The sequence below is a fragment of the Cricetulus griseus genome, chromosome 2, assembly GCF_003668045.3.
Source record: "Cricetulus griseus strain 17A/GY chromosome 2, alternate assembly CriGri-PICRH-1.0, whole genome shotgun sequence".
In the NCBI taxonomy this organism is placed as follows: domain Eukaryota; kingdom Metazoa; phylum Chordata; class Mammalia; order Rodentia; family Cricetidae; genus Cricetulus; species Cricetulus griseus.
The window spans coordinates 7,757,807-7,771,898 of NC_048595.1; the positions used below are offsets into that span (position 1 = coordinate 7,757,807).

Below are 14,092 nucleotides of genomic sequence, written 5' to 3' on the forward strand. Positions count from 1 at the left end.
TGTAGCCTAAGCTGCCTTAACCTCACTATATAGCCCAAGCTGGCCTCTAACTTGTAATCCTGCCTTTGCCGACCAAGTGCCCAGATTACAGGTGTACAATGTCTCAATTACAGTTCGTTCAGTCAATTATATTTATGTATATATGGATTTTATTATTTTTTATATTTGCTCTGCTAGGGGTCAAATCCGGGACATCAGAAAGCTAAGCAAGCCCTGTACTGATGAATTACACCCTAGCCCCAGAGATATATTGTTTCATGCCTTCCATGGGCAGCAGCCAGGACAGACCAAGCAGCAATGACAAAGAAAGAATTGAATAGAGGGGTCACCCATAGCAATTAGGCACTGAAGAAGAAACAGGGACGAGACACACAGGACCAGAGGGTGGAGAGGCTGATGGAGGGTGTTTCCTGGAAGGTCGACGTAAAAAAGATAATTTCCAAAAAGGCAACTTGGTGATTCTCATACAGATTTTTTTAATGAATCCGTGTTAAGGATTTTATTAAATCTTATTATTAATGAGGAAACCCTGCAGATTTACAGGCAGTTCAAAGGAGAAAGAAAAAAAGAAAAGGCAAAAGAAAAAATAAAGAACAGACATTTCTTTTTAGATCCAAGATGTTGGAAGGAATTTGCAAACAGACTGGAAAAAGCTTAGTCCACAGGGGGAGGCAGAATGTCTGAATGAAAAGCCCTCATCACATGGACCGGTCCCCCAACAAGAATCCTTCGAACGCCCCAGGGTAGTCCATGGTTTAAAGGCCCGCAGCAGGCAGGACAGATGGCTTCATTGGTTAAGTATCTGCCAGGCCAGCATGAGGACTTGAGTTTGGATTCCTAGTGTCCATGTAAAAAGCCAACCAGGGCTGCATGGTGGTGGCGCACGCCTTTAATCCCAGCACTCAGAGGCAGAGGCAGGTGGATCTCTGTGAGTTCGAGGTCAAATGGGTCTACAGAACCAGTTCCAGGACTTCCAGGACTATGCAGAGAGACCTTGTCTCGATAAATTAAGTAATCAATCAATTGATAAGAATAAGGTGGAGAGCCGGGCGTTGGTGGCGCATGCCTTTAATCCCAGCACTCGGGAGGCAGAGGCAGGCGGATCTCTGTGAGTTCGAGACCAGCCTTGTCTACAAGAGCTAGTTCCAAGGCAGCCTCCAAAGCCACAGAGAAACCCTGTCTCGAAAAACAAAAAAAAAAAAAAAAAAAAAAAAAAAAGGTGGAGAGCAATAAAGGAGGAATTCCGTGTCTAGCTCTAGTCTCTACACAAAGTGCACATATGCACCCCCTACATACCCCTGTTCTTGCATGCCTCCCTTGACAAGGCATATACACACATGTAACACATAAATAATAAGCAATAAAATAATAAAGCATCACAAACTGAGAAAAGGAAGGTTGGAGTCAAAGAAAATGTGAGCACTAAGCAAGCCATTTCCAATGGACATAGCCAATGATTGTTAAAAATCTTAGGATCTGTGAGGTGGCTCACCAGGGAAAGGCACTTGCCACCAAGCCTGATAAGCAGAGTTGGCTCCCGGAGCCCACATGGTGGAAGGAGAGAACCAACTCCGCATCCGTTCAGTAGCACATGCATATGTAAGCATGTACATCAAGATAAATCAACGTGAAAAACAAACAAACAGCTCTTTTTGCTTATTTCAGAGCTTCTGGAACAGATAAAACATCACTAAGCAGGGCTGGAGAGATGGCTCAGAGGTTAAGAGCACTGGCTGCTCTTCCAGAGGTCCTGAGTTCAATTCCCAGCAACCACATGGTGGCTCACAACCATCTGTTATGAGATCTGGTGCCCTCTTCTGGTGTGCAAGCAGGCATGCAGGCAGAATACTGTACACATAAATAAACCTATTTATTTTTTTAAAAAATCACTGAGCTGTGGCATTTGAGCTGAGATGGAGTAGCAAAGAATTTCAAGCTTCCACCCAGGGAGGTGCATTCCAGCCAAAGAGAGCAGCAAGTGCAAACCCACAAGCATGGGGGGTGTACTGATGCACTCAAGGAACTAAACAAAAAGGTCAGTGCAAAAGTCCCAGAGTGACGAAGGACCAAGAGCAGGCATGTGGGGAGAGCAGATACACTCTAGAGTCAGGGGGACCGGGGGTTAGCCAAAAAGTAAGTCAGAAGTTCTGGAGAAAGCTAGGTAGGGAAAGCAGAGGAACCCATGTGCTTCAGGATTTCTCTGTGTAGCTCTGGCTGTCCTGGCACTCGCTCTACAGACCAGGCTGGCCTTGAACTCACAGAGATCTTCCTGCCTCTGCCTCCTGAGTGCTGGGATCAAAGGTGTGCGCCACCACACCCGTATGATTTTTAGGCAGCTGCAGAGATGGTTCAGCAGTTAGGAGCACATGTTGCTCTTGCAGAGGACCTGGGTTTGGTTCCCAGAACCCACACACAGCCATCTGTGACTCCAGTTTCGAGGCATCTGACTCCCTGTCTCTGCCCTCCACGGGCACTGCACACATGAGATGCTCTTATATGCATGCAGGCAAAACACATAAAACAAATACATCTAAAGAATATTTTTAGATTTATAAAAATAAATAACTACAGGGACTGGAGAGATGGCTCAGAGATTAAGAGCACAGACTGCTCTTCCAGAGGTCCTGAGTTCAATTCCCAGCAACAAGTTGGCTCACAATCATCCGTTATGAGATCTGGTGCCCTCTTCTGGCCGGCAGGCATACATGCAGACAGAACACTGTATACATGATAAATAAATAAATAAATAAATAAATAAAATCTTTTTTATTTGGTTTTTGGTTTCTCAAGACAGGGTTGCTCTGTGGCTTTGGAGCCTGTCCTAGAACTCGCTCTGTAGATCAGGCTGGCCTTGAACTCACGGAGATCCATCTGCCTCTGCCTCCCGAGTGCCGGGATTAAAGACGTGCGCCACCAACGCCCAGCTAAATAAAATCTTTTTTAAAAATGAATAAGTAACTACAATCCAGGTGTGGTTATTTACAGCTATAATCCCAGCACTCAAGAGGCTGAGGGAGAAGGATTCCTATGAGTTCCAGACCAGCCTGAGCTACAGTCTAAGACCTTGTCTCAAAAACAAAATCAGTTCTCAGCTTTCAGGCTAAGATCAAGTGCAACACAAATGCATGCACACATGGACGCGTGCATACTTACATACATAACATGTAATACATAACTTACATCATAACATGCAATACATAACTTACATCATAACATGCAATACATAACTTACATCATAACATGCAATACATAACTTACATCATAACATGCAATACATAACTTACACACATAACATGCAATACATAACTTACACACATAACATGCAATACATAACTTACACACACAACATGCAATACATAACTTACACACACAACATGCAATACATAACTTACACACACAACATGCAATACATAACTTACACACACAACATGCAATACATAACTTACACACACAACATGCAATACATAATTTACACACACAACATGCATACAATGGCAAGCTGGCCTGGCTCACATAGCAAGTACCAGAGCAGGTACCAGTAGGCTTACATAGCACAACTCCAGCTCACAAAAAAATAAATAAACAAATAAACAACAACAAAAAGACCTGCAAGGTGGGGGGTATGCTTAGGGGTAGAGTACTTGCTTAGCATTCAAAGGTCCCGGGTTTTAGCAGTTAAGAGTGTGCACTACTCTTGCAGAAGACTTTATTAGCTCTTAGCACACTCATATGCTGGGTGCTCCTCACAACCCTCTGCAGCTCCAGCTCTGGAGACTCTGAGGCCTTCTTTTGGCCTCTGTGGGATCTCAGATTCACGAGCACACACCACTACAGACACACACACACATGCGGAATCTTTTCAAGATAAAATAGGTGGGTGTGGTGGTCACACACACACACACACACACACACACACACACACACACACGCCTTTATCCCCCGGCACTTGGGAGGCAGAGGCTGGTGGATCTCGGTGAGTCCTGCAGGCTTTGGGTTAGCTCTCAGGACCTCATACATTCGAGATAAACACTGTACCAACCAAAGCTACAGCCCTGGTCTCCAGAGCAAGTTTCAAGGGCTACATAGTGAGACCTATCTCAAATAAATAAATAAATCTTTTTATTTATTATATATACAGTGTTCTGCATGCATGCCTGAACGACAGAAGAGGGCACCAGATCTCACTACAGATGGTTGTGAGCCACCATGTGGTTTCTGGGAATTGAACTCAGGACCTCTAGAAGAGCAGTCAATGTTCTTAACCTCTAAGCCACCTCTCCAGCCCATAAATTACTAAATCTTTAAAAAAAAAAAAAAGTGTCCTGTATTGAAGGACTATATCAAGAGCCTAAATTCTCCTGAAAGGCAGCTCCTTAAGTGGCATTTGGAAATAGCCCTGGGGTGAATGACAGCACCTGCAAGAGCTGGTAGGAGCCAGGCCACTGAGAAAGCTCCCAGAAGCTAGGAGACGGGTTCAACCCACCACTTTCAGAAGCCAATACCATCTAAAGCTGATCCCACTGCAGCCTGTGACCCAGCAATCTTACCCACAGCACCTCGGGCTCCGTGCCCTAAAAGGCATGCACGAGGCTGTCTGTAGAGCAAGGCTGTTCCCTCAGACTGGAAACTACCCAAACGCCCATCAGCACTGGAATGGGTGCACTGGGATCTGTCCACCCAACCAGATGCCAGAGCACAGGGAAAGGCAATACGCCTCGAGATAAGTGTTCTGCTAAGTGAAAGAAGTCAGACATGAATGAGCATCTATCCCGTGATTGTATTTATAGAAGGGTCAAAAATAGACATAGTCGTTGTATTTGGAGGTGCAGATATTGGCTCCCTTAGGGAGAAAATAGGAAGTCAAGGGGGCGGAGTGGGGTGGGGTGTGACTATTCCTATGGGTGCTAGAATCACGAGTGTAAAGGCAAAACTAAAAGGCTCCCAAATGGACCCACCCCCACCAAGTGTGGTGATATCTTTCTTGCACAAATAAAGCCTGTCTGGGGGTCAGAGAATGGAGCTTGCCACTAGCTAACCATAGAGGTCTGGAGGTCTGCACAGACAAACAGGAAGTGAGGTAGCTGGGTAGAAACAGAATATAAGCAGGGAGAAACAGGAAATGACGCTCTTCTGGGATGCTGAGGAGGTCAGGTGTGCTATGGTTTCCTCCTTCTCTCTGATCTCTCAACATTTTCCTCTGTATCTGACTCCGGCATTTTATTATCTAGACCAATTAAGAACTTCATTTACAACCAAGTTACTAAGTTTTTCCAGAAAAAAAAAAAAAAAACTAAATGTTCTCTAAAATGTCCCCATTTCATTATCTGTGAGCTCTAACTGGACGCTATGGAATTCTGAGCACTGTGAAAATTGTTCTTATCCAAAAAATGTGAAGCAGGGTTTGGGGCTATAGCTCAGTAGGTAGAGTTCTTATCTGGCATGCATGGAGCCCTGGAATGATCCCCAGCGCTCCAGAGCCCTGGGCTTGATTTTGAATGCCTGTAATCCCAACTCTTGGTACCTGGAGGCAGGAGGACAAGAAGTTAAACTTCTCCTCTGTATGACAACTTTAAGGCCAGCCTGGGCTACATGAGAAAATGTCTTTAAAAAAAAAATCATACCTAGGTCGACTGCTGTTGGCTGCTGATCGGTAGCTATGGTCTAGTTTTGCATCCTTTGGGGGAATTCATTTCAGCCTTCTGGACTGCCTGTTTACACATCTGCTCTGGGGACCTCTCTTTTGAACTGAAGATGACATTTAATAAACCATCTCTGAAATATGCTCATATTTCAATTTAGTTTTTCAGTGCCAGGTAATAGATGATAGGACCTTGCACATGCGAGACAAGCACACTACTTCTTTACATTCCCAGCCAGAGACTTCATTTTTTTTCAAGTAGAGGGCTTCAGGTGAAGCTCATTGGTACAGCGTGTGACTACATGGTATGTGCAAACCCCTGGGTTTGATCCCCAGTAGACAATGTATGTGAATTCCGTATATTGTGGATACATATATGTGTGTATGTATATGCAAATGTTTAAAATTATAGTTTAAGCCATTGATCCAAGTGTGCCTGCCTAGACCTCTAATATCAGCACTTCAGAGGCTACGGCAGGGAGAATCTGAGCTGTAGACCAGTCAGAGCTACATGGAGAAATTCAAGGGACTGGAGACGTGCCTCAGTGGTTAAGAGCACTTGCTGCTCTTTCAGAGGACTGGGGTTCGGTTCCCAGCACCCATATGGCAATAATTCCAAGAAGCCCCTTGGCCTATGAGCACTGCACGCATGCGGTAACCTTACAAACATGCAGGCAAACACTCATATGTGTGAGAACCAGTAAGTGTCTAAGACAAAACAAGACAAGAAGGACAATAGGTTTCCACCAAAGGTTTCTACTGTCACTGACTCCTCAAGTTCTTGAACGTCAGAGGAGTTGAGAGCCAAGGCTAGTGTGCCAATCAGATCAATTGCCAAGGTTCTCAGTCGTCCAGCATAGGTTGGCAAAGAATGTCTAGACTAGTGCTTCTCAACCTTCCTGATGCTGCGACCCTTTAATACAATTTCTCATGTTGTGGTGATCCCAACCATAAAATTATTTTCGATGCTATTTCATAACTGTAATTTTGCTACTGTTATGAATTGTAAATATAAATATCTGTGTTTTCTGATGGCCTTAGGTGACCCCTGTGAAAGGGTCATTCAACCCAAAAGGATCACTACCCACAGGTTGAGAACTGCTGGCCTAGACCATTTCCCTAGGCTGGAATCTTAGCTGGGACCTGCAGCCTGCCAGATACAACTGTCTACTCTTCACTTACCCACTGCATACAAAATCCAGAGTAAAGCCAGGCATGGCAGCAAAGTCCTGCAATCCCAGCACTCGGGAAACAGAGGCCAGGACATCTGGAGCTTGAGGCCAAGCCTCAGCTACACACTAAGACCCTATCTCAAACTAAAAGCGAGCCAGAGAGGGACCCTCTTTCTAGAGACAACCTGGTGCCATCATCCCTGCCCCAGATTCCACGCCCTCTGCTGGAGTCTTCCCCTGGCTCCCAGCAGGGGGCAGCACTATGGTCATTTGATTAGTTTGCGGCGCGTATGCTGCCTTGTAGCCAAGGTAAGATTTCCCCAAAGGTAGGTAGATGTGCTGCGAGAGGCCAAGCGACCTAGGAAAGAAGAAGCAAGCCACTGTGGCTGAGGTGTAGTGCCGTCCTCTCCTCACCCTTGCTAGAGCCGGGCAGCCTGCACTCCTGCAGTCTCCTCCCTCCAGCTCCCACTAGAAACGGGATTCCAGCTTGGCTTTTACAGCTCCTGAACTTTCCCTTCCCAGCCTAGGGATAGACATGACTCTTCATGTCCCAAAGCTGAGGCCCACACTGAGCAGCTATGAGAAGTGGGTGGTTCCTGGCACAGGACCCAGGCCTCCTCCAGCTTGCCCGCCCCACCCAGCTTCTCCATCGCCCTCATTGTCCGCAGACCTACACAAGTCACAAAGCGCAAAAAGCACTGCAGTAAGGAGGCCAGGGCCCACTGCCAGCTACTGTTGACCTTCAAGCTGGCGGCAGAGGCCTTGCTCCTGCTCTGAGTGGGTTTGTTCTGTTCTTCAGTGGTACTGGAGACTAAGCCCTGGGCTTGCACATGCTACCCAAGAGCTCCCCAGGACAGGAGGGTGATGTGGAGCCTGGGGAAGGAGGCAGTGACTCTGGCCAGACCTCCCTTGAGAAGACTGGCTTCCTCGATGCCTCCTTTTCATCCCTGTGCTCAAGCAGTCACAGAGATGACCAAGCCTCGCCCACCCATCTCTTCCTCTCTGCACGTGAAGCTTCTGGACTCTGAAAGAAAATACTTGGTTTCTGCTCCAAAGGGCATAAAGGAAGTTCAGGGCTCCCCTGGTCTCTCAGTTCCCATGAGGACCAAAGACCCTCTTGGGAGGCCTGGGTAAAACCGCTTACCAGACAACTGCCACAGACCCCCACATCCTCAGCCTGGTGGCTCTCTCCTCCCCTGAAGAGTTTATCAAGTGGTACTGCCAGCTCAGAAGTAAAAGGCCAGCCTGTCCCCTTGTGGTGGTTGCCAAGAGTCAGGTACCAGCCAGGTGCCAGAATGCACACATAGGTGTCAACGCCTCCCAACTGCTTTGTGCCCCCTGGGGTGACATTAACTGCTTTATCTCTGAGGCCTCAAAGTAATGGGGTGCTGGTTTTTGTTTGTTTTTGGTTTTTCCAGACAGGGTTTCTCTGTGGCTTTGGAGGCTGTCCTGGAACTACCTCTTGTAGACCAGGCTGGTCTCGAACTCACAGAGATCCTCTGCCTCCCGAGGGACTAAAGGCGTGTGCCACCAATGCCTGGCTGGAGTGCTGTTCTTTGTTGCTGTAGAAAACACAACAAAAAGCAACTTAGGAGGAAAAGGGTTTATTACATCTTACATTCAGCCCATCACGGAAGGAAGGAAGGAAGGAAGGAAGGAAGGAAGGAAGGAAGGAATACAGAGCAGGAACCTGGCTGGAGGCAAAAACTAAAGCAGAGGCTGTGGGGGAATGCTGCTTACCAGCTTGATCTCCTCGGACTTGTTTAGCTTGCTTTCCTACACAACCAAGGGCCACCAGTCCAGAGATAGCACCACCCACAGTGCCCTGGGCCCTCCCACATTGATCATCCATCAATCAAAAATTAAAAAATGCCTCCATAGACACAAGCAAGCACAAGCCAATCTGATGGAGGCAGTTCCTCCGTTGAGGGTCCCTTTCCCCAGAAGGCTCCAGTTTGTGTCAGGTTGACAAAAACTAACGTGTATGCTGAAGGGTGTAGCCGAGCAGTAGACAGCTTGCCTCCCACATGGAAGCCTTAGGTTCCAAGGAAAAGAACAGGAGAAAGAAAAGAGAAGAGAGAGAAGGAGGGGGGAAGGAAAGGAGGAAAATGGGGTCACCAAGAACTATGGAGGGGTATTCCCTGTTTCCCAGATGGGACACCCCAAACTACAACTCTGCTTGGTCGGTTCCATTCTGGCTTCCTGCCGGTGACCCAGAAGATGCCCACCTCCAGCAACAGTCCTAGTCAACTGTTGATAACCATACAGAATCTCCACGAAGACAAGTGGAGTTTCCTTGTCTCTTCTTGGAAAACCTCAGGCCATGCAGTACTGTGGGTGTAGGCTTCTTTCTCTACCCCTTAAAAGAAGAGACTGAAAATCAATAAAGAAAAAAAAAAACAAAAAACATGTTTGGAGATAGTGTCTCTTGCTTTGTTTGCTTCAAGACAGGGTTTCTCTGAATAGCCCTGGCTGTCCTGGAACTCACTCTGTAGACAAGGCTGACCTCAAACTCAGAGATCCTCCTGCCTCTGCCTCCTAAGTGCTGGGATTAAAGGCGTGTGCACCACTGCCCTACTATACCTCTAGTTTTGAGGAATTCTAAACCCTCATACAGACTTACATGCAGGAAAAACACCAATGCACATAAACAAATAAAAAAATAAATCATTAAAGAAAAGAATATTTTTAAAAATCTTGACTTAAAATTCATAAAGGTTTATTTAATCTTAATTATGTGAATGTGTATATATCTGTGGCTGGGTGTGTACATGAGCTCGTGGGTGCCCTGGGAGGTCAGGTGCATCAGATCTTCCCAGACTGGAGTCACAGGCAGTTGTGAGCCATCTGACAGGGGTGCTGGGAATCAAACACAGATCTTCTAGAAGAGCACACATTCTTTTTCTTTTCTCTCTCTCTCTCTCTCTTTCTCTCTCTCTCTCTCTTTCTCTCTCTCTCTCTTTGAGACAGGGTTTCTCTGTGTAGCCCTAATTGTCCTGGAACTTGCTCTGTAGACCAGGCTGACCTTGAATTCACAGAGATCCGCCTGCCTCCTGAGTACTGGGATTAAAGGCATGTGCCACCTCCACCACTACCTGGCTAAGGAGCTCACATTCTTAAATGCTGCACTAACTCCAGCCCTAAAAATCTTGATTTTAAGCCAGCGGTGGCAGGTGGATCTCTGTGAGTTCGAGACCAGCCTGGTCTACAAGAGCTAGTTCCAGGACAGCCTCCAAAGCCACAGAGAAACCCTGTCTCGGAAAAAAAAAAAAAAGGGAAAAAAAGAACAAAGGATTTGAGAGAGGGCTCAGCAGTTAAAAGCACACGTTCTTGAAGCACGATGAACAGCGGCAGCTGGACTCCAGCGCCCCTTCCTCCCCCTCAGCATGTGGTGTTGGACCTGGAGCTTCATGTATGCTCAGCAAGTGGCTAAGCTGGACCCCTCCCCCTTATTAATAATTTGCCCAAGTGGCCTTGAACTCACTCTGCAGCCCTGCTGCCTTCAGCTTTCAATCTCCCTGCCTTAGCTTCCTGAGTGGCTGGGGGCCTGCACCCCTGGGCCTGGCTGCATTTATCATTTTTTAATTATTTTTAATTAGACTAGAAGGAAATTATGCCAGCTATCTCAGAATTTGGGGATTTGGGGAAAACTTTTTTTTTTTTTAAGCTACAGCTCTGTTCACTTACATTTTAAAAAGTTACTCGAGCATGAAAGCACGCGCGCACACACACACACACACACACACACACACACACACACACACACACACGCACGGGGTTTGTGTAGGTCAGAGGACAACTTGCAGAAATCAGTTCTCTCCACATGTGTGTCCCAGAGACCTAACGAGTCGTCAGGGTTGCTGGTAAGCACCTTTATATACTGAGTCATTTTCCTGGCCCTTCCCCCATTTTGTTTCGAAATTTTTCAAAACACACAGAAAACTGAGCACACTAAGTGGACCCATCTTCTAGAACCTCCTTCCTTTGTTGGTGTTTAGTTCCCTCCATTTAGACCATTTCCTTAACTCAGCTCTGTGTTGACAGCTTACTCTTTAACACCACACCATCCTGGGTTTTTCCCAAGCCAGCTGAGAAGACATGGATGAAACCTAGACCTCATATAATTCTTGAAAACTCGTGACCCAGTGTTCACACAGAGATGGGAGGTTGTCATTGCACCACACAGAAGCACCAAGATTGGGACACACAGCTGGCTAACCCTTCACAGGGACCCTCGAAGCACCCACTTCAGACAGCCCCACACAGGAATGCCAAGACGAGGCCAAACATCCTTGGTACACAACCCACTTGCCATTAGAGAACCTGAGCACTGAGGCTCTTGTTTAAACCTTAAACAGAGAAGAAGGGGCTGGCGAGATGGCTCCATGTGTAAAGACACCTGCCGCCTAACCTGACTGCATGAGGTCAAGCCCTGGGACCTAGCTGGAGGAAGGGAGATCAATTCTTCAAAGCTGTCTTCTGACCTCTGTATAAGACCCATGGTACATGCACTCCCTATATGCACATACCCAGACAAGTAAATAAATAAATAGATTTTTAAATTTTAAATAAAATAGAGAAGGAATTAGAAAGCAAATTCTCTTCCCTTTTGACAACATAGACCTCATTACACAACACACACACACACACACACACACACACACACACACACACTCTTCTGGAATATTCTTAGAGAAGGAAGTCTCACTGGGGTCTTCATAAATGAACTCAAATTTCATTTTTCCATTTGGGAAAAGTCATGTTTTCAAAATTGTTTCTCCTCAATAACAATTGAGAACTGGCCAAGTCCCATCCCCTGTGTGGATTTCACCACAGTTTTATTTATGGACACCCTCTTCTCTTGCAAATGAGAAATTGCATCTAAAATATGGGGCTCTGCTAACCCACAAAACTGGTTTTCTGAAAGCACAACCACCAACCCACTCACAGGTCTCCTTTGATCCTTGAAGGTCAAAGGTTAGTAACAAAAAAATTAACTCCAATGCCATGCTTCCCAGGCATTTCCAAATGTCTGCCTGGTTAGTCACTTACAAAACATGCAAAGCACCTCATTGCAGCCCAGCCTGGGAACCAGGAGATGGACAGCTGGACATTGGGATATGGAAATTTTTTTATTTTTGGTTTTTCGAGGCAGGGTTTCTCTGAATTGTTTTGGAGCCTGTCCTGAAATTCTCTCTGTAGACCAGGCTGGCCTCAAACTCGCAGCGCTTCGGCTGCCTCTGCCTCTGAGTGCTGGGATTAAAGGCGTGGGCCACTAACACCTGGCTGGAAATGTAATATTTTTCACACTTTTGTCAATACTGGGGATTAAACTCTTGGCCATGTGCATGCTAGGCAAGCACTCTACTAACTGAGCTGTATGCCTCCCAAGCCAGTTTTTGATTTGAGAGCTGCTATTCATCCAGAATTTTCTCTGAGTTACACAAGGTTCTGAGGCATTGACCCAGCCATCTAATCTGGGGTCCACCTAATTTGGGAGTTCTCAATCTTGAATGGGGAAAAATACATTCTCGCCTTCATTAGCATCTAATTGGGGGCTGAAGAGATGGCTCAGAGGTTAAGAGCACTGGCTAGTCTTCCAGAGGTCAATTCCCAGCAACCACATGGTGGCTCACAACCATCTGTAATGAGATCTAATACCCTCTTCTGGCATGCATGCCAGAATACTGCATGCAAAATAAATAAATCTTAAAAAAATCTAATTGATTTTAGGTATCATTTGATTCCATTATGAATATAGTGAATGGCCACAATATTATTTCTCCCTAAGAGAAATCCCAGGTATTTTCTTTCATTTATTTAATTTTTGTGTATGTGAGTGCACATGCCAGGGAAGTCAGAGAAGACCTTGTGGAATGCGTTCTCTCCCACCATGTGGGTTTCTGGGATTGAAACCCAGGCTATCAGACTTGGACACAGGCGCCCTTATCCACTTAGCCATTTTACTGGCCCTAATCCTGTGTGTTTTTATGATCCTTGTCACAGAAATCTCAGACAGCTTCTGCAGTCATCACTGGTTTTTGCTTGCTTGCTTGCTTTTTGTGTTATTGGGGCAGGGGGGGGGGCGTTCTAATCTGGGGTGTTCCACACTGGAGGCAGAGAGCTCTGCCACTGATCGAGTGCCCCTATTCATCAATATTCTGGAGGTAAGGTAGTGAACAACTGCCTGTGGCCATCAATCCATCACAAGAAGGGTAGCCGTACTTTCAGGTTGGGACCGCCAACTCACAAATCACCACAAAGAGACTTACTATGAATTACGGAAGCTTGGCCTTAGCTTAGGCTTCTCAACTAGCTCTTATGACTTAAACTAACCCATTCTATTCATCCACATTCCGCCACGTGGCGTCGCCGCCTCACCTCACTGCCCATCCTGCCTTCTCCTAGTCCGGCTGCTCACGCCTGCCTTTCTTCTTCTCAGAGTTCTCTCTCTGCCTGGAAGTCCTGCCTAGTTATTGGCCATCCAGCTTTTTATTACACCAGTCACAGGACACATTTTCACACTGAGTACAATTATCCCACAACAAAGAAGTGCTGTTATTATAACATCTTGGATTTGTTTAACACTTTCATAATTGGGTCTTGGTATCATTGGGGTATTTTTCGGCAGAGGGACATTTATGTTTGGGGGTTTTTTGTTTTGTTTTGTTTTGGTTTGGTTTTTTGAGACAGGGTTTCTCTGTGTAGCTTTGGAGCCTATCCTGGCACTCGCTCTGGAGACCAGGCTGGCCACGAACTCACAGAGATCCGCCTGCCTCTGCCTCCCGAGTGCTGGGATTAAAGGCGAGCGCCACCAATGCCTGGCTGACATTTATGTTTTTAATTATTTCATTGTAAGTAGGATCACACTCATGAGCCACTTTCGTCAGTCATTTTAACATTTTGTTTAATTTATGTGATTTTTTTTTTTTTTTTTTTTGATGCACGGTTTTGAGACAAGGTTTGGCAACTCACTTTATAGACCCGGCTAGCCTTGAACTTGGAGATTCTCCTGCCTCTGCCTCCGGAGTGCTGGGATTAAAGGTGGGTGCTACCACACCCAGCTCTTTCCTCCCCCTCTCCTTCCTTCCCTCCTCTGTGTGTGTGCGCGCGCGTGTGTGTGCGCGCGCATGTGTGTGCGTGTTCGTGCGTGCGTGTGTGCGCGCGCATGTGTGTGTGTGTGTGTGTGTGTGTGTGTGCGCGCGCATGTGCATGAGTGCGTCAAGGGACAATTTCAAAGGTCAGTGCTCCCTTCTGCCTCGTTGAGGCAGACTACTCCAGG

The 14,092-nt window shown here is 46.3% G+C and overlaps 1 protein-coding gene across 1 annotated transcript in view; it reads right to left on the reverse strand.

The window, feature by feature from the left end:
• The window catches only part of CUNH1orf127 (chromosome unknown C1orf127 homolog), a 30,693-nt gene extending 22,713 nt beyond the window's left edge, over positions 1–7,980 (reverse strand). Inside the window, exon 1 of the mRNA XM_027398238.2 lies at positions 7,955–7,980. Coding sequence (XP_027254039.2) covers positions 7,955–7,980 — 26 coding nt within the window. The remainder of the gene's footprint in view (positions 1–7,954) is intronic.
• Positions 7,981–14,092: the final 6,112 nt, after the last annotated feature.